Raw genomic sequence first — 27,609 nt, 5'->3', positions numbered from 1 at the left:
AGCCTCCCCCTCACAGCCCCTCCCTTCACAGTCATACCCTCATGGCCCCTCCCCCCACACTGACATCCATAAGCCTCCCCCTCACAGAGACACACTAGAACCCTCCCCTTCAGAGCGACAGCCCATAACTCTCCCCCTCACAGCGTCACCCCATAACTGTCTCCTCACAGCCCCTCCCTTCACAATGACACCCCCATAACCCTCCGCTCCACAGCCCCACCCCTTCACAAAGACACCCCATAACTCTCCCCCTCACAGCCCCTCCCCTCACACTGACACCCTCATGGACCCTCCTCCCAACAGCCCCTCCCCCTCACAGAGACACCCCATAACCCTCCCCCTCACAGCGTCACCCCAGAACTGTCTCCTCACAGCCCTTCCCTTCACAGTGACACCCCCATAGCCCTCCCCTCCACAGCCCACCCCTTCATAGAGACACCCCATAACTCTCCCCCTCACAGCCCCTCCCCTCACACTGACACCCCCATGGACCCTCCTCCCAACAGCCCCTCCCCCCACAGAGACACCCCATAACCCTCCCCCTCACAGCATCACCCCAGAACTGTCTCCTCGCAGCCCCCCCTTCACAGTGACACCCCCACCGCCCTCCGCTGCCCAGCCCCACCCCCCCAGCGAGTCTCCAGCGCGGCGGCCCCGGCGCTGGCGGGGGCGGAGAACGGGGCTCGGTCCCGTCCACACGGAGCGCGGCCGCCGCCCGGGGTGGAGTCGCGGGGCTCTGCCCAGGAAGGGGCTGGAGCAGCCGGCGCTGGCAGGAACCAGCCAGGGCGGAAGCCAGGGGAAACAAAGAACAGAAACGCGGGGGCAGCTCCCGGGCTGTGCAGTGCAAGGCGCTGCTCCCGCGGGGGGGAGCCATTAACCCCTCCCTGCCCAGCCGCGGGGGGGCTTTCTCCAGCGGGGACCAGCCCCTGAGCCAGAGGCTGCAGGTGAGTGAGAGGGCCCGGGGGGAAATGCTGGTGACGGGCAGGGAAGTGTCTCTCTTTGCAAAGAGCTGGGGGGGTCCCCAGACCTCACAGCCCCCGGGGGTCCAGCTCCGGTCAGGAGCGAAGCGGAGGGAGGTGGCAGGAAGGGAAGGGATGACAAATAGGCCCGAGGTGGTGGAGGGACCAGTGCTGCTGATTGGAGAGGGAGGGGACCCCTCTCACTGGACCAGCGTCTTTTTGGGGGAGAGACAAGGTGGACACAGAGCTGGGCTTCAGGCCTGGGTGTGTATGGACCATTCCTAGGCAAGCCCTTCGCGCCCCCATTTAGTGTGGAGATAAAATCCTTCAGATCCGGGGGGGCTTTTTCTCTCCTATTCAGGGGTCGGCAGCGTGTCCGCATAGGGATGCCCGCGGTACAAATGTTGAGGCTCGGGGGGGGGGGCACTCACGCGCGGCTTCCCCGCTCTCCATCCCTGAGACCCCTGTGACATTGGGGGGACCCCCACATCTGACCAGCTCCTGCCAGCAATGGGGGACCCCTGCAGCATCCCAGCCGCCATGGGTGCTGGGGGGGGCCTCTCCCAGCCTGCAGGGTGGCGGCCCCCCACCCCAGTTCCCAGCCCCACAGGGTGGTGGGTCCCCTCAGCTCCCAGCCATTGCAGGTGGGGGGGACGGGACAGGTCGCAGCTTGAGTGAATTTTTGTTAATTGCTTGTGACCTGGTCATGACGTTTACTAAAAATATTCACGACAAAATCCTAGCCTTAATAATGGTACTAATGCTTCCCTGTCTTTTCTGGCAATGCCTCGCCTGATGCATCCTACGACTGCATTCGCCTTTTTCCTGCCTGCCTCACATTGGTGGCTCATAGTCACCCTGTGATCAACCCGTACAATCAGGTCTTTCTCCTCCTCTGTTGCTTCCCTCTGAAACGTCCCCGGCTTATAACAAAAAGCTCTTGTCGTTAGTCCCTACGTGCGTGACCTTGCACTTTTCACTATTAAATTTCATCTCATTTCTAGTTTTCAAGGTCATCCAGGTCTTCCTGCATGATATTCCAGTCCTCCTCTGTCTTGGCAATCTCCCAGCTTTGTAAAAAGAAAAGGAGTACTTGTGGCACCTTAGAGACTAACCAATTTATTTGAGCATGAGCTTTCGTGAGCTACAGCTCACTTCATCGGATGCATACCGTGGAAACTGCAGCAGACTTTATATATACACAGAGAATATGAAACAATACCTCCTCCCACCCCACTGTCCTGCTGGTAATAGCTTATCTAAAGTGATCTTCAGGTTAGGCAAAGAGTTGTCACTTTGGATGGGCTATCACCAGCAGGAGAGTGAATTTGTGTGGGGGGGTGGAGGGTGAGAAAACCTGGATTTGTGCTGGAAATGGCCTAACCTGAAGATTACTTTAGATAAGCTATTACCAGCAGGACAGTGGGGTGGGAGGAGGTATTGTTTCATATTCTCTGTGTATATATAAAGTCTGCTGCAGTTTCCACGGTATGCATCCGATGAAGTGAGCTGTAGCTCACGAAAGCTCATGCTCAAATAAATTGGTTAGTCTCTAAGGTGCCACAAGTACTCCTTTTCTTTTTGCGAATACAGACTAACACGGCTGTTACTCTGATCCCAGCTTTGTGTCATCCGCAAGTTCTGTTAACACACTCCCACTTTTTGTGCCAAGGTCATAGGCTCTGACTCCGTGGATGCTCTGGGGCTGGCCAGCCCCCCACCCCCCCATCAGCTGGGGCAGGAAGAGGCAGGTGAAGTGGCGCCTTGTGGGAAGGGGTGGAGTGGGGCCTGGGCCAGGGGTGGAGCATGAGTCGAACACCCCGCTGGGAACTCAGAAAGTTGGCACTTCTGGCCAAGGTCATTAATAAAAATGTTAAATAAGACGGGTCCCAAGACCGATTCCCTGAGGAACTCCACCAGTAACCTCCCTCCGGCCTGACAACTCACCGTTCACTGTGACCCCTTGTAATCTCCCCTTTAAGCAGGTCCTTATCCACCTTTCAGTGCTCATATTAATCCACATCTCCAATTCAATGAATACTTTCCCATGTGGAACTGCAGCAAATGCCTTCTGATATCCAGGTAGATTAGTTCAACTGCATTTCCTGAATTTCAAAGATCAGTTATCTTCTCCAAGAAGGAGATCAGTTTGGTCTGGCACGATCGATCTTTCGTAAAACTATGTTGTATTTTATCCCAATTACCACTTACCATGTTGTATTTTATCCCACTTACTCTATGTCCTTATCTACTTTCTCTCTCAAAATTTGTTCCAAGGCCTTGCATACAGTTGAGGTCAAACTCACAGGCCTGAAGTGTCCTGGATCACTTTCCCTGCCCCTCACCCCTTTCTTTAAAATAGGGGCTATATTAGCAATTCTCCAGTCATAGGATACAACCCTCAAGTTTACAGTCCTGGTGAGAAGGGTCGGATCTGTTCTGTAGTAAAGTGACCAAGCATTTTCCCAGTGTAGAATCATAGAAATGTAGGGCTGGCATGAGCCTTGAGAGGTCATCTAGTCCAGCCCCCAGCCCTGAGGCAGGATCAAGGAAACCTAGACCATCCCTGCATGCGTGTGTCCAACCTGCTCTTAAAAACCTCCAATGGTGAGGATTTCATGGCCTCCCTTGGTAACCTGTTCCAGTACTGAAGTAGCCTTTTTTGCAACAGTCATATGTTCGACTTAGATTTAATTTGTGATCCACAAATTAACCCCCAGAGCCTTTTCAGCCTTAGTTGTGCGTTTGTAGCAGTTTCCACTTCTCTGTACTGCATTGCATCATGTTGATTTCAGACCAGTTTTCCAATGTGTCAGCATCGTTTTCCACTCTAATCCTGTCTCCCAAAGAACTCCCAACCCCTCCCAGCTTGGTGTTAGCCCCAATTTGTGAAAGCATCCGGTCCATTGTCCAAGTCATTCATGAAAATTTTGAATGGTACCAGACCCAGCACTGACCCGTGTGGAGCCCCACTAGATTTGACTTCCTGGTTTGATAGTGAACCATCAATAATTACTCTGTGAGTATGGTCTTCCAACAAATGGTGCACCCACCTGAACATAAGAACGGCCATACTGGGTCAGACCAATGGTCCATCTAGCCCAATATCCTGTCTTCCGACAGTGGCCAGTGCCAGGTGCCCCAGAGGGAATGAATAGAACAGGGAATCATCCAGTGATCCATCCCCTGTCGCTCGTTCCCAGCCTCTGGCAAACAGAGGCTAGGGACACCATCCCTGTCCACCTTGGCTAATAGCCATTGCTGGACCATCCTCCATGAATTTATTTAGTTCTTTTTTGAACCCTGTTATGGTCTTGGTCTTCACACCATCCTCTGGCAAGGAGTTCCACAGGTTGACTGTGCCTTGTGTGAAGAAATACTTCTTATCTTATCTATCTTATCGTAATTTCATTCTAGACCACATTTTCCTAGTATACTTATTAGAATGTCATGTGGGACTCTATCAAAAGACTTTACTAAAATCGAGATATATCACATCTGCAGCTTCCCTCTCATCCATGAGATCAATCACCCTGTCAGAGAAGGAAAAATGGTTGCTTTGGCATGATTTGTTCTTGACAAATACATGCTGATTATAGAAAAGGAGTACTTGTGAGTCTCTAAGGTGCCACAAGTACTCCTTTTCTTTTTGTGGATACAGACTAACACGGCTGCTACTCTGAAACCTGTCATTATGCTAATTATAATTTGTTATCCGACTGTCATTTAAGTGCTTACGAATTGATTTGTTCCAGTATCATTCCAGGTATTGAAGTAAGGCTTGATGGTCTTTATTTCTACACGGCCTCTTTCTTCCCCTTTTTGGAGATAGATACACAGGTCCTTTGGGACCTCATCTGTCCTCCATAAGTTCTTGAAGATAATTGCTCATGGTTTTGAGATTGCTTCAGCTAGTTCCTTAAATACCCTAGGATGAATTTCATCAGGCCCTGCTGGCTTCAAATACATCTAACTTCCCTAAATATTTTTAAATCAGTTCTTTCTCTATTCTGGTTTCTGTTCCCTCTCCCTCATTGTTTATAATTGTTTAAAGTATCTGGTTACAATTCATCTTTTTAGTGAAGGCTAAACAATTGGCATTAAACACCTCAGTCTCCTTGATGCCCTCTGTTATTCGCTCTCCTTCCCTACTAAGTAGAGGACCTGAACTTTCTTACACTGTTCTCTTGCTCTGAGAACCCTTATCTTATTGCCTTTTATGTCCCTTTCTAGTGGTATGTCTACACGCGAACTGTTAGAGGATATTGTGAAGCCCAAGGCTATAACAGGGTTAAAAAAAGAACTAGATAAATTCATGGAGGATCGGTCCATCAATGGCTATTAGCCGGGATGGGCAGGGTAGGTGTCCCTAGCCTCTGTTTGCCAGAAGCTGGGAATGAGCGACAGGGGATGGGTCACTGGATGATTCCCTGTTCTGTTCACCCGACACTGGGCTAGATGGACCTTTGGTCTGACCCAGTCTGGCCGTTCTTATGTTCTTAAGTTATGGTGACATTGCTACACCCTGACAGCAGCACGGCTATAATGTTTCAGTGAAGACACTATCTATGATGATGGGAGGGATTCTTCCATTAGCATAGGCACCGAATCTGTGGGTGCTCAGGGCACCCATGAAAAAAAATTAACGGGTGCTTAGCACTCATGGGCAGTCCCACTGCCTCCCACCCGCCGGCGGCCCTGCCCATCAGCTCCTCCCCCTCCCTCCCAGCATCTCCCACCTGCCTCAGGTCAGCTGTTCTGCAGCATGCAGGAGGCACTGGGAGGGAGGAGGGAGAGCGGGGCATGGGGTATGCTCGGGGGAGGGAGTGGAACTGGGTGGGGAAGAGGCGGGGTGGGGACGGGAAGATGCAGGACAGGGGTGGGGGTTTGGGGGAAGAGGTGGGGTGAGGTCAGGGCCTGAGGCTGAGTGGGGGTTGAGCACTCCTGGGGAAAGCTGGAAGCCGGCACCCGCAAGCATTGGTTCTCCACCTCCCTGAGAGGGGGTAGCTAGGTCGATGGGGAAAATTCTGGGTGTAACTCTTTCTGATTTTGTCCCTGCCTGCTTCTGCTTTTCATTTCTTCATGGATCTACATAGGCCTCTCACTATTCTGCCTATCTTTCCTTCACATCAGGATAGTTTGCTGTTGCTAGGGTTGCCAACTCTCCCAGTTTGGTCGGGAGCCTCCCAGCATCGGGCTTTATCTCCCAGAGGCTACTGAAGCCAATGTGGGACATTTTAAGCTGATAAAAGTCCAGCCGGGCCAAGGCAGGCTCCCTACCTGCCCTGGCTCCACGCCGCTCCCGGAAGCGGCCAGCATGTCCACCAGCAGCTCCTAGGAGGAGGCACGGCCAGGGGGTCTCTGCGCGCTGACCCCGCTCTGAGTGCCGACTCCGCAGCTCCCATTGGCCGGGGACAGGGAACCGCGGCCAATGGGATCTGTGGGGCCAGTGCTTGCAGGCAGGGGAAGTGCGCAGAGCTGCCTGTGAGCCTAGGAGCCGCTGCCGGACATGCCGCCGCTTTCGGGCGCTGCCTGAGGTAAGCGCCACCAGGCCAGAGCCTGCACCCAGAACTCCCTCCTGCACCCCCACCCCCTGCCCTAGGCCCCTCATGCACCCAAACTCCCTCCCAGAGCCCACACCCTGAACCCCCTCCTGCACCCCAACCCACTGCCCCAGGTTCAGCCCGGAGCTCTCTGCCACACTCCAAACCACCCCCCAGCCCAGAGCCCGCACCCCAGTGCCCTGCCTCAGCCCGGTGAAAGTGAGTTAAGGGTGGGGGAGAACGAGCGACAGAGGGAGGGGGTCTGGAGTGGTGGGGGCGGGGTCTCAGAAAAGGGGCAGGGCGTGGCCTTCGGGAAGGGGGCAGGGCAAGGGTGTTTGGGTTTGTGTGATTAGACAGTCAGCAACCCTAGCTGTTGCTCCTTGAATATTTTCTCTTTGAGGAACTGTCGCCGCTCCTAAACACCTTTTTCCCTCCGATTTTCTACACATGGGGCCTTACCTACCAGATCTCTCTGTGCATTGAACTCTGCTTTTTGGAAGTCCATTGGCCTTATTCTCCTGCTTTCACTCATGTCCTTTCCTTACAGTCATGACGTCTACCATTTCATGATCACTTTCACCCAAATTGCCTTCCACCTTCAGATTCCTGCCTCCGGCCGACCAAAGTCACCGTCCATGTTGGTCAATTTCGGCATCATAGGATTTATGTAACTGTAACTGTCAGGGTCCTGACCCCAAAAGAGTTGGGGGGGATCACAATGTTATTGTAGGGGGGGTCATGGAATTGCCACCCTGACTTCTACGCTGCTGCTGACGGCGACGCTGCCTTCAGAGCTGGGTAGCCAGAGAGCTGCTGGCCGGGAGCCCGGCTCTGAAGGCAGCTGCCAGCCGCAGCGCACAAGTAAGGACGGCGTGGGATGGTTTTGCCACCCCTCGTTCCGCCCTGCTGCCCTCAGAACTGGGCCCTCTCTGGCTCAGCAGCTGCCACTCTCCGGCCGCCCAGCTCTGAAGGCAGCGCAGAAATAAGGGTGGCAATCCCGCGACCCCCCTACAATAACCTTGTGACTCCCCACCTTTGAGAAATGCTGATGAAATCTGTATAGTATAGGCTAAAAGCTCACAAAAGCCTAGATTTCACGGGGGAGACCAGATGTCACAGTCTGTGATGTTTTTTTCACGGCCATGAATTTGGTAGGCCCCTATTCATAACCAATTTCCCCTTGCTCGACAGAATCCAGTCAAAAGTAGCTGTCCCCCTTGTTACGACTTCCATCTTCTGAAACAAATTTGTCACCAGCACATTCCACAGACTCATTGAACATTTTGTGTTTGTTCAAATTACGTTTCCCAACAGATGTTTGGGTAATTAATTCCCCCCTCCCCCATTTCTACGTGTGTTTTGGATATTTCTGTTGTTTGTGTGGCAGAGTCTAGAACGTCTGTCTTCGGGGAAAGAACCTGGGGGAAATCGTGCTATGAAATCATAGAATCATAGAAGATCGTAGTTGGAAGGGACCTCAGGAGGTCATCTAGTCCCACCCCCTGCTCAAAGCAGGACCAACACCAACTAAATCATCCCAGCCAGGGCTTTGTCAAGCCGGGCCTTAAAAACCTCTAAGGATGCAGATTCCACCACCTCCCTAGGAAACCCATTCCAGTGCTTCACCACCCTCCTAGAGAAATAGTGTTTCCTAATATCCAACCTAGACTTCCCCCACTGCAACTTGAGACCATGACTCCTTGTTCTGTCATCTGCCACCACTGAGAACAGCCAAGCTCCATCCTCTTTGGGATCCCCCTTCAGGTAGTTGAAAGCAGCTATCAAATCCCCCCTCATTCTTCTCTTCTGCAGACTAAACAATGCCAGTTCCCTCACCCTCTCCTCGTAAGTCATGTGCCCCAGCTCCCTAATCATTTTTGTTGCCCACCGCTGGACTCTCTCCAATTTGTCCACAATCCCTTCTGTAGTGTGGGGCCCAAAACTGGACACAGTACTCCAGATGAGGCCTCACCAATGTCGAATAGAGGGGAACGATCACGTCCCTCGATCTGCTGGCAATGCCCCTACTTATACATCCCAAAATGCCATTGGCCTTCTTGGCAACAAGGGCACACTGTTGACTCATATCCAGCTTCTCGTCCACTGTAACCCCTAGGTCCTTTTCTGCAGAACTGCTGCCGAGCCGTTCGGTCCCTCGTCTGTAGCGGTGCCTGGGATTCTTCCGTCCTAAGTGCAGGACTCTCCCCTTGTCCTTGTTGAACCTCATGAGATTGAACTAAATGAACTAAAGCCTGTTCTGAAATCTCTCCAGTTGCCCTTATTCTGCAGCCTGCCTGGGCAATAACATCCATGTTTTCTTTCAGTTCATCCCAGCCTCCCGTGGGACAGGGGAGAGAAATGGCTGCCGTGGAGCCAGTTCAGGTAGGGATTATGGGGGAGTTGCTGGTGGGTCCCTGCTGGAGGGAGAGGGGCAGCAACCAGCTCGGAGGTGGGAGCTTCTGCGGGTTTGGTCCGGAGGTGGGAGAGAGGGGGAGGGGGACAGGGTGTGGCAAATCTTCTGGGACTTGGGGGTCTAGATTCGAGGGGCATTGAGGGAGGAAATGGCACTATCATGGAACAGGAAGCAAAGCTCCTGGGCAGGGCTAGGAACCTGTGTGACAATCCCATGCTGGAGCATGACCCTGCTAGTCAGAGGTTGCTATGACATATGAAGGGGGCACCCACCAGTGCGGCCTGGGGGAGATGCCACCACACCCCCGCACATAGCCAGCTGCTGGAATTGGGGGAAGTGTTGGGTTTCCTACTGGGGGCTGTCCCTTCCCATGGCTGGGGGTCTCCATCTCCTGTATATCAGGCTCTGGCTATTAGGGGAGTGATGGATGTGAGGACCCCTGCCCCCTCTCTCTGCTGGGAGGGGTGAGGGTCTCTCTCTTTCTCCCCTCACCCCGATGCCTACTGGGTGCTCTGAGCGAGGTGGGGGTGAGTGAGTGTGACGGGTTCCCCCCCGGGGGTGCCACTGAGCTCCCCTGACCCACCTGGGCTGGGCTCCCTTTTACACTGTACTGCTGAGACACGCTGCAAAGCCCGCTCAGGGCTGAACTTTCACCAGCATTCACACAGGTAAGGACGCACCCCGGTGCAGTTACGTGCAGGCAGGCTTTCTCCCCACCTCACCACGCCACCCTCACTTCCGCGCTGCCGCCTTCAGAGCTGGGCGGCCGGAGAGGGTCCAGTTCTGAGGGCAGCAGGGTGGAACGAAGGGTGGCAAAACCATCCCACGCCGTCCTTACTTGTGCGCTGCGGCTGGCAGCTGCCTTCAGAGCCGGGCTCCCGGCCAGCAGCTCTCTGGCCGCCCAGCTCTGAAGGCAGCATCGCCGTCAGCAGCAGCGTAGAAGTCAGGGTGGCAATTCCATGACCCCCCTACAATAACATTGTGACCCCCCCCAACTCTTTTGGGGTCAGGACCCTGACAGTTACACCACCGTGACACTTCAGATTTAAATATCTGAAATCATGACACTGACGATTTTTAAAATCCTATGACGGCGAAATTGACCAAAACGGACGGTGACTTTGGTCGGGCCCTAGGCAGGAATCTGAAGGTGGAAGGCAATTTGGGTGAAAGTGATCATGAAATGGTAGACGTCATGACTGTAAGGAAAGGACGTGAGTGAAAGCAGGAGAATAAGGCCAATGGACTTCCAAAAAGTAGAGTTCAACACACAGAGAGATCTGGTAGGTAAGGCCCCATGTGTAGAAAATCGGAGGGAAAAAGGTGTTTAGGAGAGGCGACAGTTCCTCAAAGAGAAAATATTCAAGGAGCAACAGCTAGGAATGCTGACTGTCTAATCACACAAACCCAAACGCTCTTTCCCCGCCCCTTTCCCCAAGGCTATGCCCTGCCCCTTATCCAAGACACCCTCCCACCCACCCACCCCAGTCGCTTGCTCTCCCCCACCCTTAACTCACTTTCACCAGGCTGAGGCAGGGCATTGGGGTGTGGGCTCTGGGCCGGGGGGTGGGGCCGAGGGGCTTGGAGTGTGGGAGAGGGCTCCGGGCTGAGCCTGGGACAGGGGCTTGCATAAAATGCATCATAACTATGATATAATTATATCATACTAATATCCCTATGAAGAATATGGGGTGCAGGGTTACAGTGGGATTCTGCTGCCTGCCTGTCTCCCTGAGCTCCCGTGTGATTGACCTTCCTCCCCGGTGAGTCATGGGGTTGTCAGTGGGGCAGCAGGTTCTGAGTGTTGGACTCTTGCTCTTTCAGGGGCCGGTGACCTTCAAGGAGGTGGCCGTGTATTTCACCAGGGAAGAGTGGGCTCTGCTGGACCCTGCTCAGAGAGCCCTCTACAGAGACGTCATGAAGGAGAACTATGAGAATGTGACCTCGCTGGGTAAGGATTCCCGTCCCCACGGTTCTTAGAAGGGGGCAATGAAGAGTTAAGTTTCACCCCACCCCTACAATGCAACCTTAACTCTGCCCTGTTTCAGCATCACCCCGACATGCCAGTGACAGACACCCCAGCGCTGTGCCCTGCCCTGCCCCAGAACACTCTGGGAACAGAGCCCAGGAGCAGAATAGCACTGAGTCCAACGTCTTCTCTTTGCTGAGGGAAAACTTGGATTCACGTCTGGCATAAAGAACAGAAGCTGCCTGCATCTGGCCAACACTCAAACACCGAGCCACGCAAACCATCTGAGATGTATAAAATGTTACCACCCCAGGACCCTTGGGCTGAGAATTCCTTCTGGGACATCACCTTCACTAACCCTTCACTGAGCCTGGAGATCACTAGCATGTACGTCACCAGGCTGCTGCTGCTCCCTGTGGCAAGAACTCCCCCTTGTGCACCCTCACTGTCACAACCTACCACACTGAGCACTGAAATGGGGCAGACTCAGTCCCTCAGGGGTCACATGCACCTCTCTGCATATCACAGTCACAGCTCTGCCAAGCTGCTCCAACTAATCCCTCCACCGTCCGATTACAGCTACAGCTGACCCAGTGCACACAGCTGGAGGGCATGCAGAGAAATGCTGGTATTCCAGTCTGTGGAAAACACAAACCACAGCATGTTCTCTTAGTCCTTCCTCATAGCTATTATAGTTTCAAAGACTTTAAGGCCAGGAGGGACTATCAGGCCACTAGTTTTACATCCTGCATAACACAGGCCATAGAAATTCATCCAGTTACTGCAGTACGGAGATGAGTATCTTGTGTTGGACTAAGTCATCTTCCCAAAAGGCATCCAGTCTTGATGTGAAGACTTCAATAGATGGAAAGTTGGCCACTTCCATTGATAGTTTGTTAGTCTTTGCGCCACCCTTCCAGATCTATTTCCAGGGGATATTGCCAGCTCCAGAGCTAGGGGGCGAAGACAAAATTAAAAGCGCTTTGTAGGGGTGGTAGGTACATAAACTCTTCATTTCAGTCCTTCATTTCCTCATTTTAAGTTTAGCTACCATCCATGTGCTGGAAGGGCATGAGGCAGCACTGGGCCACCATAACTTTGCTTTAATGTCATTTGTGGGCATTTAATTTCCTTGGTTTTTAATGGACTTTTTTTGCTGTATAACTGTCTGTACACTCGAGCTTTGATGGCATTGCTATGTCCGGTAGGGATGTGATTTTTTTTTTTTCACACAACTAACTGACCAGAGCAACGTTGGCAAAACTCTTCAGTAGCGAGCAGGCCAGACTCTACATGTGAATGTTAGAACAGTTCAAAATATTGCTCTTAGCTCAGAAATGTCAGGGCAAAGCTTCCAAGAATGCAGGATGCAAGAAAAATCCGCAACACGCACTGTGTGAAAGTTAACAGTGGTAGGGTTCAAGTCCAGTGGCCACAGCCTGTCCTCCTGAGGCAACCAATTACTGTGAGAGCAGACTGTTGGGAACCTTCTCGTTACCCGAAAAAAATTAGGGCAACCCGCCTATACCCTATCGAGGGCTCAAGGCATGACCCGGTCAATTTAGGTACTCCCACCCTTTCCCTACTGAGGGCTCGAGGTCATAGCGATGGGGGAGTCGATCAGTAGAAATACAGTAACATAAGAACGGCCAGACTGGGTCAGACCAAAGGTCCATCTAGCCCAGTATCCAGTCTTGCAATAATGGCAAGCACCTACCTTTACCCATGGGGCTCAGGGAAAACCTGGTCAATTTAAGTACCCATGGGGTTTGGGGCTCTACGGGTCTGCAGGACCTTTTCCCCGTGAAAGAGCCTTAGACAATTATGCTCTAAACATCTATTTATTAGTAACACACACAGAATCAATACCCCTGGAGTGCTGCCTGGAACTGGGATACAGCTGAGCCCTCTGTCACACCAATCTGGGTTCCCTCTTGCCCTGTGAGCTTGTGACAAACTGCAAAGCCCTCCAAGCTTGCACTTACACCAATATCCACAGGCAGGGACCACCTGTGTTCACTGAATGCTCTGTCAGCCACTGCACGAACCAACCGTCGAGAGGCTCCAGCTAAAATATACTCAGCTCCCCAGCCTAGGACCCCGGAGCTATACTGTCCTGCCCTGGTCAAAAACCTGACCAGTGTGAATTTATTACCCAGTCCTCCACTTCTACAAAGGAAAGTGGACGTGCACCGGCTCTTTTTCCTGAGCTGAGATTTTTCCCTTTGCACTTCAAACAACACACAGTGTTTTAGGTAAAATATACAATACATTTATTAACTACAGCAAGGTAGATTTTAAGTGATTATAAGTGATAGCAAACAGATCAAAGTAGGTTACTTAGCAAAACACAAGCGAAGCCTAATAGACAACACAGGATTTGAATCAAACAGTGTCTCACCCTGTTAGATAGTACAAGCAGTTCATCAAGCTTCCATACACAGGCTAGAAATCCCTTTAGCCTGAGACCAGCACTTTGTGTCCATTTATTCTTTTGTGTAGAGACTGTCCAGTTTGGCCAATGTACATGGCAGATATATCCCCTTATGTGCCAGCAATGCCCCTCTGCCATGTACATTGGCCAAACCGGACAGTCTCTACGCAAAAGAATAAATGGACACAAATCTGACATAAGGAATTATAACATTCAAAAACCGGTAGGAGAGCACTTCAATCTCCCTGTACACTCAATAACAGACTTAAAAGTGGCAATTCTTCAACAAAAAAACTTCAAAAACAGACTCCCACGAGAAACTGCAGAACTGGAATTAATTTGCAAACTGGACACCATCAAATTAGGCCTGAATAAAGACTGGGAGTGGATGGGTCACTACAAAAACAAATTTCCCCTTGCTGATACTCACACCTTCTTGTTAACTGTTTGAAATGTTGTTAACTGTTTGAAACTCACACCTTGATTACATTGGCCTCATTAGCACTACAAAGGTGATTGCCACTCCTTCTTGTCAACTGTTGAGAATAGTCCACTTCCACCTTAATTGAATTGGCTCATTAGCACTGACCCCCCACTTGGTAAGGCAACTCCCATCTTTTCATATGCTGTGTATTTATACCTCTCTACTGTATTTTCCACTCCATGCATCTGATGAAGTGGGTTTTAGCCCACGAAAGCTTATGCCCAAATAAATTTAGTCTCTAAGGTGCCACAAGGAGTCCTCCTTGTTTTTGGAGATTAGTCAGGAGACCATTAGAACCATAATATGAGCCCCAGGCAGGTGCAAGAAGATGTTATAAGAGGGAAATGATTTTTTTGTAACCGGCTGCTTTGAGGGGGGCTGTCTCTCAGGAACCTCTTGATGCAATCAACCCCTTTTTTTGGACCAATAACCCTGCCCCCCACCCCCATGATGTTGGGTATATCTCAAGACTATTGGAGTAATCATGTGAATTTTAGGGAAATTAAAATAGTCTACCTGTAAAGAGAAAGTAATATTGAACCTTAACTCCAGTAGAGCTGGCCTGCCACTATATTAACTTCCCAGAGGTGGGGAGGGTGTGACAGCCAGGTGGGACCATCTGCTGACAGGAGACCGTGTGAGGTTCCTCTCCAGGAATCCTGGGGAGAAGGGAGAGCAGGGGGAAGATGATGGGGAGCTGGTGCTCGTAGGGTGTCGCAAAGCGGGGAGGGCTGAGAGCAGTGGGAGGAAGGAAAAGGGAGGGAGGGAGTCGGGGACAGGTGCATCTGGGAACTGGCAATGGGATGGGTTGGGCTGGGGGAGCAGGAGACTGGGAATGAGGACAATGAGGGCCCAGCAGTGGTGCTGTTGGTGGGAGAGGATTGCGTAGAAGATCTGGGTTACTGGGGAGTGGGGAACGCGGGATTGTGAGGAGGGGGAGAGGAAAGGGGTTGGTGAGGGGTTGCTTTAGGGAGCAGGGAGGGTCTGGTGGAGTTGGGAAGGGACAGATGCATGAGGGCAGGGATTTGGGGCAAGCTACTTAGGCTGCCTTTGCCAAACTCTCTAATGCCCTCTCCCTAGGCACAGCTCAGAACCTGCCCTCCATCCTCATCCTCTTTGGCCTGTCAGCCTCCTTTGACACCTCTGACCATTGAAATGTTGTTGTCTCTTGTCTCCTCCCGGTCCCCCTCCTACCTGTCTAAACTCTCCTTCAGTGTGCCCTTAGGAGCACCCCTCATACCAGGCTACCAGGCTCTGTCTGTTGTCAGATATTGGCTGATTGTGTGTTCTGTCTGTGAGCCATCCCAGCTCTGTGCAATGAACTGCCCAGTGACCACAGACCCGGTTTGTAGTGAAGGCGTTCAGCCAGGTTTATTGTCAACGAAGCATGGTACGAGTATCCCGCAGACTCTACCGGACCATTAATACATGTATCCCCGTAACAATGGACCAGCTCAGTGAACGGTGGGACTTTCTGTTCCTCCTTAGGCTAGACAGAGATACTCCCTTTGAGCTTTCATTTCATACATCAATACAAACAAGTTACGCATTGCCCCTCTGACGTGGTTAGCTACCACCCCGTACCTGGTACATGTTGGGTCAATCAAAGCATCCCCATCCGTCACACTGTTACCCCGACCTTATCTGTAGGAGCGGTCACTCACTACCTTCGGGGAATGTGTTCGCTTCAGTGTCCTGTGCCTAGCACTGGTCAGGAATGTGTGAGTTTTTGCAATACCAGCCCTGTTCTCAGGGCTGTCCTTAGGATTTATGGGGCGCAATGCATTATTATTAAACTGGTGCCCCTATTCCTGATGGTAACCCGGGCTCGCACGCGTATTTTAGATGGGGGGGGTCTTTTGAAGGATTTATTTAAAAAACTATATGGCTGAAGATTCAAGCATTTAAGGCTAACGATGAATACTCAGCTTGTGCATCTAAATATCTATGCAAGGATTTTTTTAGAGATGTGATTTTATAATCTTCACCAACACACTAATGAAATATTTTTAAAGCAAATTTTAAACTAAGGTCCTGTAGACTAACATGTTCTGAGTAAATATTACAGTCATGTACAATTGCTTTGGTCAGTAAATTCAGAAACTGACCGTATATACCTGAGGGTTGGCAAATGCCTGTTAAATGACTTCTTTACCACTTGAATGACTCTTTAACAGTTTCAATGTTGTACTAATAGGTCTGGCAGGCTGGAGGCTTTTTCACTTTTAACAGGTTTCAGAGTAACAGCCGTGTTAGTCTGTATTCGCAAAAAGAAAAGGAGTACTTGTGGCACCTTAGAGACTAACCAATTTATTTAAGCATAAGCTTTCGTGAGCTACAGCTCACTTTATCGGATGCACACTGTGGAAAATACAAAAGATGTTTTTATACAAACTATGTGATCAATTGTTCTCCATGTCCACTGGGTTAGGACAAGGAGTAATTGGCTTGATCTGCAGTAAGGGAGGGTTGGGTTGGCTAGTAGGAAAAACTTTCCAACTATAAGAGTCATTAAGTCCTGGAATAGGTTACCAAGAAAGGTTCATAGAATCATAGAATATCAGGGTTGGAAGGGACCTCAGGAGGTCATCTAGTCCAATCCCCTGCTCAAAGCAGGACCAATCCCCAACTAAATCATCCCAGCCAGGGCTTTGTCAAGCCAGGCCTTATAAACTTCTAAGAAAGGAGATTCCACCATCTCCCTAGGTAACCCATTCCAGTGCTTCACCACCCTCCTAGTGAAATAGTGTTTCCTAATATCCAACCTAAACCTCCCCCCCCTGCAACTTGAGACCATTACTCCTTGTTCTGCCATCTGCTACCACTGAGAACAGCCGAGCTCCGTCCTCTTTGGAACGCCCTTTCAGGGAGTTGAAAGCAGCTGTCAAATCCCCCCTCACTCTCCTCTTCTGCAGACTAAACAATCCCAGTTCCCTCAGCCTCTCCTCATAAGTCATGTGCCCCAGCCCTCTAATCAGTTTCGTTGCCCTCCGCTGGACTCTCTCCAATTTGTCCACATCCCTTCTGTGGGGGGGGGGATGAAAACTGGACACAGTACTCCAGATGAGGCCTCACCAGTGCCGAATAGAGGGGAATAATCACTTCTCTCGATCTGCTGGCAACGGTCCTACTAATACATCCCAAAATGCCATTGGCCTTCTTGGCAACAAGGGCACACTGCTGACTCATATCCAGCTTCTCGTCCACTGTAATCCCCAGGTCCTTTTCTGCAGAACTGCTGCCGAGCCAGTCGGTCCCCAGCCTGTAGCGGTGCATGGGATTCTTCCTTCCTAAGTGCAGGAAGAACTCAGGTTCTTGTTTCAGTCCCGCCACTTGAAAAATGTTTCCAGCTGGCTATCAGAAGACAAAAAGCCTCTGTGGAAGGATGCTCCCCTTGCTTTTTCCTCACCTATCTGAGCTTCCTTTGTGTCCCTTCCTGCTTGATGACTCTGTTTACTGCTTAAATCCAAACGAAGCAGGGCACACATTCCTTTGTTTAGGAAAGACCAGTTTGCCAACCTCAGTTTGGGCAGGGCTGTGGCTTTTGGACCGTGTGGTAATAACTTTCCTACAGGGAAATCTGACAACTTCACATATAAAGTTGCCACATACCTTTTATCAGGCCAATAAAAACCAGCAGATTATGAGTTTTCAAAATGATACTTCCCAAGGCGTACTTTGTACAAAGATTTTTACACTAGTGTGTCAGGTGTGAATCCAGGAGTGTGTTAGGTAACAGCCTTCCTGCTAAGAGGGGGAAATCCATATCCTCCTTGCTCTTGGTTTGTTCTGTGTCCGTGTCCGGGCAATTGGATCTGCCAGTGTATTCTTAAAAGCTCCATTGATTTTATGGAACCTAAGGAACAGACAGCTTGGTAACACCCATGTCTATGTCTCTTCACCTGCCCTGAGAGCAAACAGCCCTTTTCTAACCACTAGGGAGCAATGCAGCACATAGGGGGAAATGAGGCACAAGCAGGATTCATAAAAATATTACAAAAAATCCCCACTTTGTCACAACCCCATTAAACTAAACCACGTTATTCCGACAGTAAACACCCCAATATCCCTGTGTTCATCAATATTACAGAGCTGCACCATCTCATTAAAGGGGGTCTGGAGAAATGGGACTACATGGAAGTGGGAGGGGATGAGACATAGGGGAGGGGAGCGTTGGGGGATCAGGAGTGGTGGGGTAATCCCAGTGAGTTTATACTATCCCTGCTGAGGCCCCATTAATTTGGATCCGGCACTCCATCCGTATTACATTCCACTTTCACTTGGTTGTACAGATTTTCCCCAAAAATTATTATTTTCACTCCTCTTCTCTCTCCGTGACTCAGTGCCTGCCCCCGGCCCCACCACATGCAAACACCTCTCCCCCACCCACTGTGACCCCAGCCACCATCTCTGAGTCCTTATGTTCCTCCCAGCCACAACACAACCCCTTCCCTGGCACAAGTGTGTGTGTGTCCCGGGCGATGACATAAGTTGGTAGTGAGACTTCTTGAGACACAGAGAGTCCCTTCCCATCTGCAGCAGCCACAAACTCTCCTCCCAGCAGGCTCCTTGGATCTTTGAGTCCATCCCTCCTGAAGTCACATGGGCTGATTCTTATTTTTCACATTCTCCTTTCCTAGAGGCATTAGAGTCTGTTGGTCCTAAATTCCTCAGGCTTCCCCACACTGGGGGATGTTCATAACCCCCCACCCCCATTACACCTGACTTGCTAGATTCCCTAATGCCTCAAAATGTGCTCTCCTGACATCTACTGCTCCTGAGAGCCTGCATTCAGTGTCATCCCTGCTCCCTCCTATTCCTCCAGTCCCGACTTCCCTATCTCTCACCTTCTCTCTGGGCCTCTAAGGTCAGCAAGAAGCATTTGCAGGGGACCTTCCATTCTGGCCAGAGCCTTCGCTTTCCGGGACATGGAGTTACCATCTCTGTGTTCTAGGAGCCCCTTTGATGTTGAGTGTCTGCCTGTTGTGTGTTCCTGACAGAGGTGGAGGTAGTTAAATCCCCCATAAAAAGTGTGTGACCATAGGTGCCGACTCTATTCAGCGGCGTGCAGGAGGCGCTGGGCGGGAGGGGGAGGAGCAGGGAGAGGGAGAGGCAGGGGAGGGGGTGGGAAGGGCTTGGGGAAGGGATGGAGTGGGGGGTCAAGCACCTCCTGGGAGCAAGGGACGTTGGTGCCTCTGAGCACCTGCGGGGGCTGCCCTGGATTTTACTGCTTTAAAATGGGCTGGGATTAAAATAATGAAACTTTTTTTGTTTTGTTTTTGGTGACAAATGAATTCACCTGATCTTCCTCAGCAGGGTTTCCAGTGTCCAGACCTGATGTGAGCTCCCAGCTGGAACGAGGGAAAGAGCCGTGGGTCCCGGACCTCCAGGGCTCGGAGGAAAGAGCGATCCTGAGATGCACCTACCCTGGTGAGCAATCATTAAACAAACTCAAAAATGGCCAGTGCCTGAAGGAAACAGCTGGGATTCCCTACAAAGTCCTTGAGAGCTCTCCGGCTTCAGCAGGTGTCATATGCTCACGGCCAAAACCACTCGTGACTGACACCTGGCAGTAGCTCCCTCCCTGACCTACTTTCTCCCATGAGTTTTTGGGTGGGATGTGGAGGCAGAATTGATAGTCTCCTGACTCCCTATGGGGGAGAGTTTGGGGAAATTCAGGTCCTGATGTTTCCTGTCTCTCCAGCACAGACTTTGGTTTGCTTTCTCGTTTCCGTTCCTGTTTCTGAGGTTTCCTTCTCTCTCCCAGCAGGTGAGGGGACGGTGAGTGGGAATGTGGAGCAGAATCCTAAAGAGGAAGATGCTGAACAAAGGGAACTGCACAGGGTATTATCACGAAGATCCAAAGGGAAAGTGCCCAGGAGTTCTGAGCGGGGAAAAGCTTATGAGCATCAGCAGAGGCCAGAGAGGCAGCAGGGAAACCAGCCAAGGGAGAAAGTGGGTAAATCCATTAATTGCCGGGGAACACATAAACACATCAAGGAAACCACAGCCCGGCAGAAGATCCTCAAAGGAGAGAGAAAAAACACAGGCACAGAGTGTGGGGAAAACTTCAGTCGATTCTCAGACCTTATTAATCATGAGAGAATTCACACGGGAGAAAGACCCTATGAATGCTGTGAGTGTGGGAAACGCTTTGCTCAGAGTTCAGCTCTTATGATACATCAGAGAATCCACACAGGGGAGAGACCTTACGGATGCTGTGAGTGCGGGAAAAACTTCACTAACAGCTCAGCCCTTATTACGCATCAGAGAATCCACACAGGGGAGAGACCGTATGAATGCAGTGAGTGCGGGAAAAGCTTCACTCAGAGTTCAAACCTTACTATACACGAGAGAATTCACAGGGGAGAGAGACCCTATGAATGCTGTGAATGCGGGAAAAACTTCCCTCGGAGCTCAGCCCTGATAAGACATCAAAGAATTCACGCGGGGGAGAGACCGTACGAATGCAGTGAATGTGGGAAAAGCTTCACTGAAAGCTCAGACCTTCTTATACATCAGAGAGTCCACACAGGAGAAAGACCCTATAAATGCAGTGAGTGTGGAAAAAGCTTCACTAAGAGATCAGTACTTGTTACGCATCAGAGGATCCACACAGGGGAGAGACCCTACGAATGCGGTGAGTGCGGGAAAAGCTTCACTCAGAGCTCAGCGCTTATTGCACATCGGAGAATCCACAGAGGGGAGAGACCTTATGAATGCAGTGAGTGCGGGAAAACCTTCACTGACAGCTCAGCCCTGATTCAACATCAGAGAATCCACAGCGGAGAGAGACCCTATGAATGCCGTGAGTGCGGGAAAAACTTCGCACGTAACTCAGCCCTGATTACGCATCAGAGGATCCACACAGGTGAGAAACCCTATGAATGCTGTGAGTGCGGGAAAAGCTTCCCTCAGAGCTCAGCCCTTACTTATCACCAGAGAATCTGCCAGGGCAATAAGCATAATTAAGACCTTGTCTATGGCTCTCAAAAGATTTTTTTGTTTGTTTGTTTCTTTAATACTTTTGCTAATTCCCATATAGTCACCTTCAAGGCTGTTTGCACCATTTGCTTCACCGTGGTCCTGTAGGTCCCCCAGAGGAGTTGCCAACTTCTGCTTTTTGCAGCTAGGCCTTCTTTTGGGTGAAGCCCAAGGTCCTTTCTACCAATGATGGGATTGTATGTCCTGCCTGTCAGGAATGTCCTTCAGACACAGATGGGGGAAACTGGGGTTATCTCAGCTAGCCACATTGAGGTAAAATATTAATTTCCACTGTGATTTTCGAGGCGTTAGCTAGTTCAACTATTCTTGCAGGAAATACTTGACCCATGTCTAGATGCCCAGGTTATAGGAAACATTTCCTCATGACCTGACCTAACCTCTGATGTTTTACAAATCTCAACAAACTTTAAGCATCACATTTATACTCCTCCCACTGCAAAGCAATTGTTAAAGTCACCGAGTCCCCTCTTTGGGGACCAATCGTCTCGTTCCCAGTTGTTCTCACATTGCTCTGAGCTGGGATGAACAGCAGTTATGTTTGGTACCCTTATCCTCATTTAAAATATATGTAACTATAACAAGGAGCCTGGATGGGGGAAAAGTGTTAATTCAGCTTCTGTGATGCTGAAGGAGATGGGGTGAGTCGGGGGGGGGGATTCCCTGATTCCCCTTCATCCCATCAGAGTTACTCTCTGTCCGAGCCATGTAGAATTTATCTTTTCCACCTTCACACTCTCCACCTCCCAAAGGGTCACGTGATGAAGTGTTCTCAGCTCACTTTGCCTGGGAGTCACTCTTTGATTTCCTTGATCCTAAATCAGACTCATCAGAACTGGAGAGGAAAGTGTCCCAGACCCCCGGAAGAGGAATCTGAATGTATCCAAAACATAGATTGATCATAATGAGTTTAAATGCCGGTCTCCATCCTTTTGCAAAGCAGCTTCTAGGCTTTTTCCTGCTGAGTATGGATTGTTTGCAGATTAGAAATTTGGCTGTTCCCCCCACACACACACACACTATGATAATGCTAAAATTTTACTAAATAACATGACTCGACAATATGGAAAGAGTTCTGAACAAAGCACATTTGAACATATCGTGTCCTGATTGTGAGTCATCAGATATAATCTGCTCTGGAATTTTATTTTATATAAAACTGAAAGTGTCTTATTCCTCTCAGTGTTGTGGATTTTTCTCGCTTTCCTAAAGATCATTTGGTTACATAATGGGACACTAGTTTAGTTTAGTTTGAGGGAATGCAGCTCAGATTTATTGGGGACTTTGAGACAAATGGCTATCTGGTAAAAATAGTCATTTATTTTATTCTTGCTTTTCCACCACCCCTCCATGATGACATGGAGGGAATTCTAATGCAGTTCACTCAACACAGAAGAATACGCCAAGAATACTCCATGCTACCAAGGAAACATTTGTGTTTTTAATTCTCCGCTATGAAATGCTGAACAACCCACTCCAAATTCTACAACTTACTGAAGGAACTGCATGTGGTCACGACATTGTTCAGTTCATTAGGCCTATATTATCTCAGGTGCCCTGAGAAGAAAGTACCACCAGATGTGGCTTAGAGTTTTGTAATATGCTGATGCATTTGGTTCCCATTGAAGTTACAAGCCAGGCCCCACTGGAGGTTACGCCTGAAGATATCTCCTAGCTAATATTTTGATTGGTCAAATGTTGTCCCTAACTATGCAAATATGGAGGAAATAGAAGCAGTGTTTTTGTTGAACTAACCCTTTGTAGGTGCTGCAAAGGAGCATAAAATGAAACCCGTGCTGAACACGAGATAGCTGGAGAAAAATAGCTATTTTTTTTACCAGAAACTCTGCCTCATGTAGCTGACAGAGATTCTGATTCAGGTCTGTGTCTGGTTGCGAACAGAGAACTGTGCCCCCAGAGACATCGGCCCTGAGGCTCCTATACCGCGATTGGGGAGAAATTGGCACCTTGGAATGGGATCCACAAAACCTGTCATGCGACTGGGAAATACTAAGCCCAACCCTCTGTCAGAAAGCGGTGGATCTCTGCTTCTGATCCACAGACTGGGAACTAGCCAGCTTAGGTGCCAAAGTCATTTCTGCTGAGAATGAGGGAGGCACCGGCCTCACTCCACCCCCAGCACCCAGAGGAGAAGGCAGGCAGGGCACCTACCGTATCACGGTCAGCCTTGTGGGCAAAGCAATCAGCCCCAAACTTTTCCCGAGGGCAACCCGCCAACCCACCTGAAGTTTGACTTTTTGGGGACCCACCATTATCCCTTCTCTCCTCTCCCCTTCCCAGCTGATTCCTTCCCCTCCCCTCCCCTGCTCCCCCAAACCACCCTGCTGGTCTCCCTTCCCTCCCCATCACCTCTCAAGCCGTCAGCCTCTTGCTTCTCCCTCCTCTTCCCTTACAGTCGTCGGGGTTTCCGGCCACAAGGGAGCAGCAGATCATCTGGGTCTGACCTCATGTGTTGCACAGGCCACCGACATCACCCAGCACCGCACAGTAACCCATCAACCACAGGGATACCCCGGGAGCCTGAGCCATTCTGTGCCCCAGCCAGAGAACAGGAGGGACCCAGGGGCACCAGTGGCTGATGCCCGTGCAGCAGCAGGGAAATGCTGATGAGAGGTATGCCCAGATAATCGTGGCAAGTGACTCACACCCCATGCTGCAGAAGACGCTGGGGATGGTAGCTTCCGTGAAATGCCTGGCTGGGGCGGTGAGGATCACGGCTCTTGTGACATCTGTGGCAGGGCTGTTGCGGATCCCCAGCTCGCACAAAGCTTGGCTTCAGTGGTGGGATAACAGGGGGGAGGGATAGCTCAGTGGTTTGAGCATTGGCCTGCTAAACCCAGGGTTGTGGGTTCAATCCTGGAGGGGGGGCCATTTAGGGATCTGGGGCAAAATTTGGGGATTGGTCCTGCTTTGAGCAGGGGGTTGCACTAGATGACCTCCTTGGCTCTTGGGAATCAGAGCTCCCACAAAGTACCTGGCTGGTCTGGTGGGGATCACAGCTCCTGCGAAAGGCCTGGCTTTGCCTGTGGGAATCGCAGCTCACAAAGAAATGACTTGCTGGGGTATCACGGCTCCCATGAAAAGCCGGGCTGGGCTGGTAGGGATCACTACTACTGTGGTGGGTGATTTCTGGGAACTCTTCTGGCTCTATCTATCTGTTTCTTCACTTCCGCAGTACGCATCCGATGAAGTGAGCTGCAGCTCACGAAAGCTCATGCTCAAATAAATTGGTTAGTCTCTAAGGTGCCACAAGTCCTCCTTTTCTTTTCACTACTACTACGAAATTCCTGGATGGGCTGATGGGGATTAGGGCTCCCTCAAAGGGGCTGGCTGGGCCGGTGGAGCTTGTAAATTGCAGTGCTCGCTCAGACGATAACCCTGGTGCTCACCAGGCTAAAGGAGCTGGACCTGCCATACAGCAAACATTTCAGGCTTCATGGGAATTATAAACTCCGTTGTCTCTTCGTAACTCCCTTGATTGGTGAAATACAGAACTCAGAGCAGCTGTGAACTCTGTAGGCTAGGGGTGTGGGTCAGAGATTTCACATCCAGTGCTGGGCCAGTGATACCCTGGGGATGAGTGTGATCAGTGGACTTGGAGAGCTATGTTAGGTCCACCCCGTTATACCCCATAGAACCTCCCAATAGGAGCCAGACCTGAACCCAGGGTAGCGTGGACCAGGCTAGTTCAGTCTACACAACAGCCTAGTCCCTGCATTCCTTTCATTTGGCCAGTGGCAAGGCTCAGCGGCCAAGACACCGAAGATGAGTTCATAAACAGGGGAGAATAAAGTGCGGCTCTACATTTATTATCTTGCCGTGATTCCAGATTAAATGTACTCAGGTTAGAAACAAAGATAAAATTTTTTTTTCATAATTGTCAGGCTGGAAATCTCAGCCTAGGATCTGAAATTCTAGACGATACTAGAATCTTGCATGTCTTTTTTGTGTGTGTTAAATATCAGATTTTAGCCTTCTAGGTCATGAAGGAAACATGATCTGAAAGGCTCAAAAAGTAGGAAAGAAATAGTATTACCCCCCCCCACACACCCCAAATGTAGCATTTCTTAAATGATTCATGATTTTTAAGGCATCCTCAGGACTTCTGAGGCCTGACTCCTAGTCACTGCATGCTGGGAACTGCAAAAATAATGTGTATTTTAGTTCATCACCACCTGGGCAGTCCCTGCTGTGAGAGACATGCCTCACCTGTTGTCAAGACCAGAAGTTGTGGGAGCGAGCAGAAGGCTGTAGCCTGAGCGGCACCAAGAGACGGTACTCTGCCTTGCCCTTGTAACGAGGGCTGCCTGAAATCTCCACCACTTGGTGCTTTGCAAGCGGCATCACCCTGGAATGCAACCCCGGCTGGTCCCAACCCTGCCTTCAGGAGCTACCGTAGCCCAGCAGACATGACGCATGCTTCACCGAGGACCATTGCAACAGTAGGAGGAGGGGCTCTACAACCTATCCTGAAGTAAGCTGTAGCTCACGAAAGCTTACGCTCAAATAAATTGGTTAGTCTCTAAGGTGCCACTAGTCCTCCTCGTTCTTTTTGCTGATACAGACTAACACGGCTGCTACTCTGAAACCTGTACAAATATTTGTTTTGCAACTGTAAACCCATCAGGAGGGAGGCATCATTAAGTGTGACATACTGGTGTATCACCAGAGGTGTCATCTCCTCTCCATCAAAAGGCAGCCCATAGACACCAGACGAGCCTCTGTGGACAAAAGACTTGTTGAGTCTCCCCCCACAGCCAGGAAGAGGAGAACTCATCCCATCGGCTTGAACTCTGGGGAGGCGGAGGGGGAGGAAATAAAAATCCTGGTTAAAAGAACAATTATGTCTACGCTGCTTCCACTCTGAGGTTGCAAAGAACCCAACCAAGTCAGGCAGCCAAGCCCAGGCCTCTGCCCCCAGCAAGCGCAGCTGGGACATGAAATGGGAAGAGACGAGGAGGATTGTTTGTAATGTTTTATTGACAGTAAGTAACTGGAAAGCTGGAGAGTAAAAAGCGTAGGGGAAAGGAGATCCCCAGCCACTGAGAACAGTCCTCTTAATGGCACCACAGTAATACAGACGTGCAGGAACTAACAGAGGGAATTACTGCGTCACAGTCTCACTTTCTCACTTTCAGGAACATTTCATAAATCTCTCCCTCTCTCATGTTCTCTTTTCTTCTCGGTGTTTTCCTAGCCCTCACTTCCCATCCCTGTTTATTTTTCTGGGTCTCTCCCACTGGCCTCTCTCCTCCCTGACATAGATCATTGGCTTCTCCATTCTTTCCCGATTTTATCTCCTCCCATCTTTGTGCTCCCAGGCTGGTTCCCCTGCCAGACATATTTTCCTTTCACGCTTTTCATTTCTAATTTGCCACCATCTCACCCAGGCTCTCCCTTTCTTCTTGTTTTATTTTAATTCACATTTTCGTCTCGCTTCTCCTAGTCCCTCTGGTTAAACCCGCCCTGTCCCTGCCAACCTCAGGAGTTTAAAAAAAAAAAAAAGAGACTGACCAAAAATGATGATTTTTTTTCTAAAAGGTTATATGATGGTTTTTGGTCTCTCTGCACCCCTGCCCATCCCACATCTGGGTGTGTGTGTGACAATTTCACAGTGTGGCCAGCTGTCCCGGAGTGACAGGGGAAGGTGACTTTGGCCCCTGCAGGAGAGGTTCTGGCTGGCAGACTCTCTCCGTGAGATCTAATGACACAGATTTGCACAAGACACTCCCAGCTGCTGCAGAGCTTCCAGCTTCCCCCTCCGCCCCCCCGGCCAACCCTCCAAATACTAACTAATTAATCCTGTGTCCCTGGCCAGCCCCCACATCTTCCCAGGGGTGCGGGAACACTTTGTATGCGAGAGGGAGGGGCGGAAAAAGCCATTGAACAGAACAGTCAACCTTGTATATGATGGAAACCATTTCAAGCCAGGGGATGCTGCCGCACCCCCAACCCCTCTCGTTCCAGCACCTAAGCGTCTGTCTCTCAGGGCAGCTCCGGGGGTTCTCCCTGCTCCTCCAATCCCTGGTGCTGCAGGGAGGGAGGGGGCAGGAGCTTTCAGGGGTCATAGGGATGAAGTGCCAGGGGGGCTGGGTAGATGGGAGCCCTCCAGGGACTGGGATGATAGCTAGTGAGAGAAGCCCAGGGTCAGAGTCATCCTGGACCACGGAGAATAGTGAGAAAAGAGGCGACAGAAAACCGTGGGGCAATGCAAGAGGCTGCTCTACCTGCATCACTCCCTGCTTTCCCTGGTTTCAAAGTCCAGCGACTCCAGGGAGCCTGCAGGGTCGCAGAGACCACAGGGAGAGAGCAGGCCTCCGCAGGCATAGAGACTAGGACACCGGAGGCTGGGCAGGCTGGCTTTTGGGTCCCCCACGGGGCACAGCCGGAGCCAGGCTCTCCACACCCAGAGCCAGGGGCGGATTCTCTCCCCCAGCACGGAGCCCGGCGGGAAAGTGAAGATCGGGGCCTCGCTAACGGCATCGAAAAACGTCAGCTGGCCCCGTTCGCAGTCCAGACAAACCCGGATCCTGCTGGGGACCCAGCCCAGGGGCAGGCGGGTGGCCGGGGAGGTGAGAGCCCGGAACTGACCCCACCAGCCCCGCTCCACCGCCCAGATCCCCTCCTCAGGGTCGAGGTTGAGCCATCCCTTCCTCCTCACAGACTCTCTGGCCACCCCCACCGCCCAGTGTCCCCCCTCCTGCACCCTCACCTCCACCTCCCAGCAATGTCGCCCCGAGGTGAAGCCCTCGCGGCCCAGCACACAGAGCTCAGAGTCAAATCT

At 50.8% G+C, this 27,609-nt stretch overlaps 1 protein-coding gene across 4 annotated transcripts; it reads left to right on the top strand.

Annotated features, from left to right (window-relative positions):
- The first annotated feature begins 808 nt into the window (after window positions 1–808).
- Window positions 809–25,319, top strand: LOC144258291 (uncharacterized). Of its 4 annotated transcripts, none has more exons than XM_077806761.1 (7): window positions 809–944; window positions 8,827–8,884; window positions 10,740–10,866; window positions 19,119–19,232; window positions 19,573–20,673; window positions 23,221–23,438; window positions 24,990–25,319. In XM_077806761.1, exons 2-6 carry the CDS (start codon window positions 8,861–8,863, stop codon window positions 23,430–23,432), a joined length of 1,578 nt encoding a protein of 525 aa, XP_077662887.1. In that variant the 5' UTR covers window positions 809–944; window positions 8,827–8,860; the 3' UTR covers window positions 23,433–23,438; window positions 24,990–25,319. The 4 variants fall into 4 exon arrangements, with proteins under 4 accessions (XP_077662887.1, XP_077662885.1, XP_077662886.1 ...); XM_077806759.1 differs by having other exon boundaries at window positions 19,570–20,673; XM_077806760.1 differs by having other exon boundaries at window positions 19,116–19,232.
- The last annotated feature ends 2,290 nt before the right edge of the window (window positions 25,320–27,609 follow it).

This window comes from Eretmochelys imbricata, chromosome 28, assembly GCF_965152235.1.
Source record: "Eretmochelys imbricata isolate rEreImb1 chromosome 28, rEreImb1.hap1, whole genome shotgun sequence".
In the NCBI taxonomy this organism is placed as follows: Eukaryota; Metazoa; Chordata; order Testudines; family Cheloniidae; genus Eretmochelys; species Eretmochelys imbricata.
This window is presented reverse-complemented; position numbering and strand designations above follow the sequence as displayed.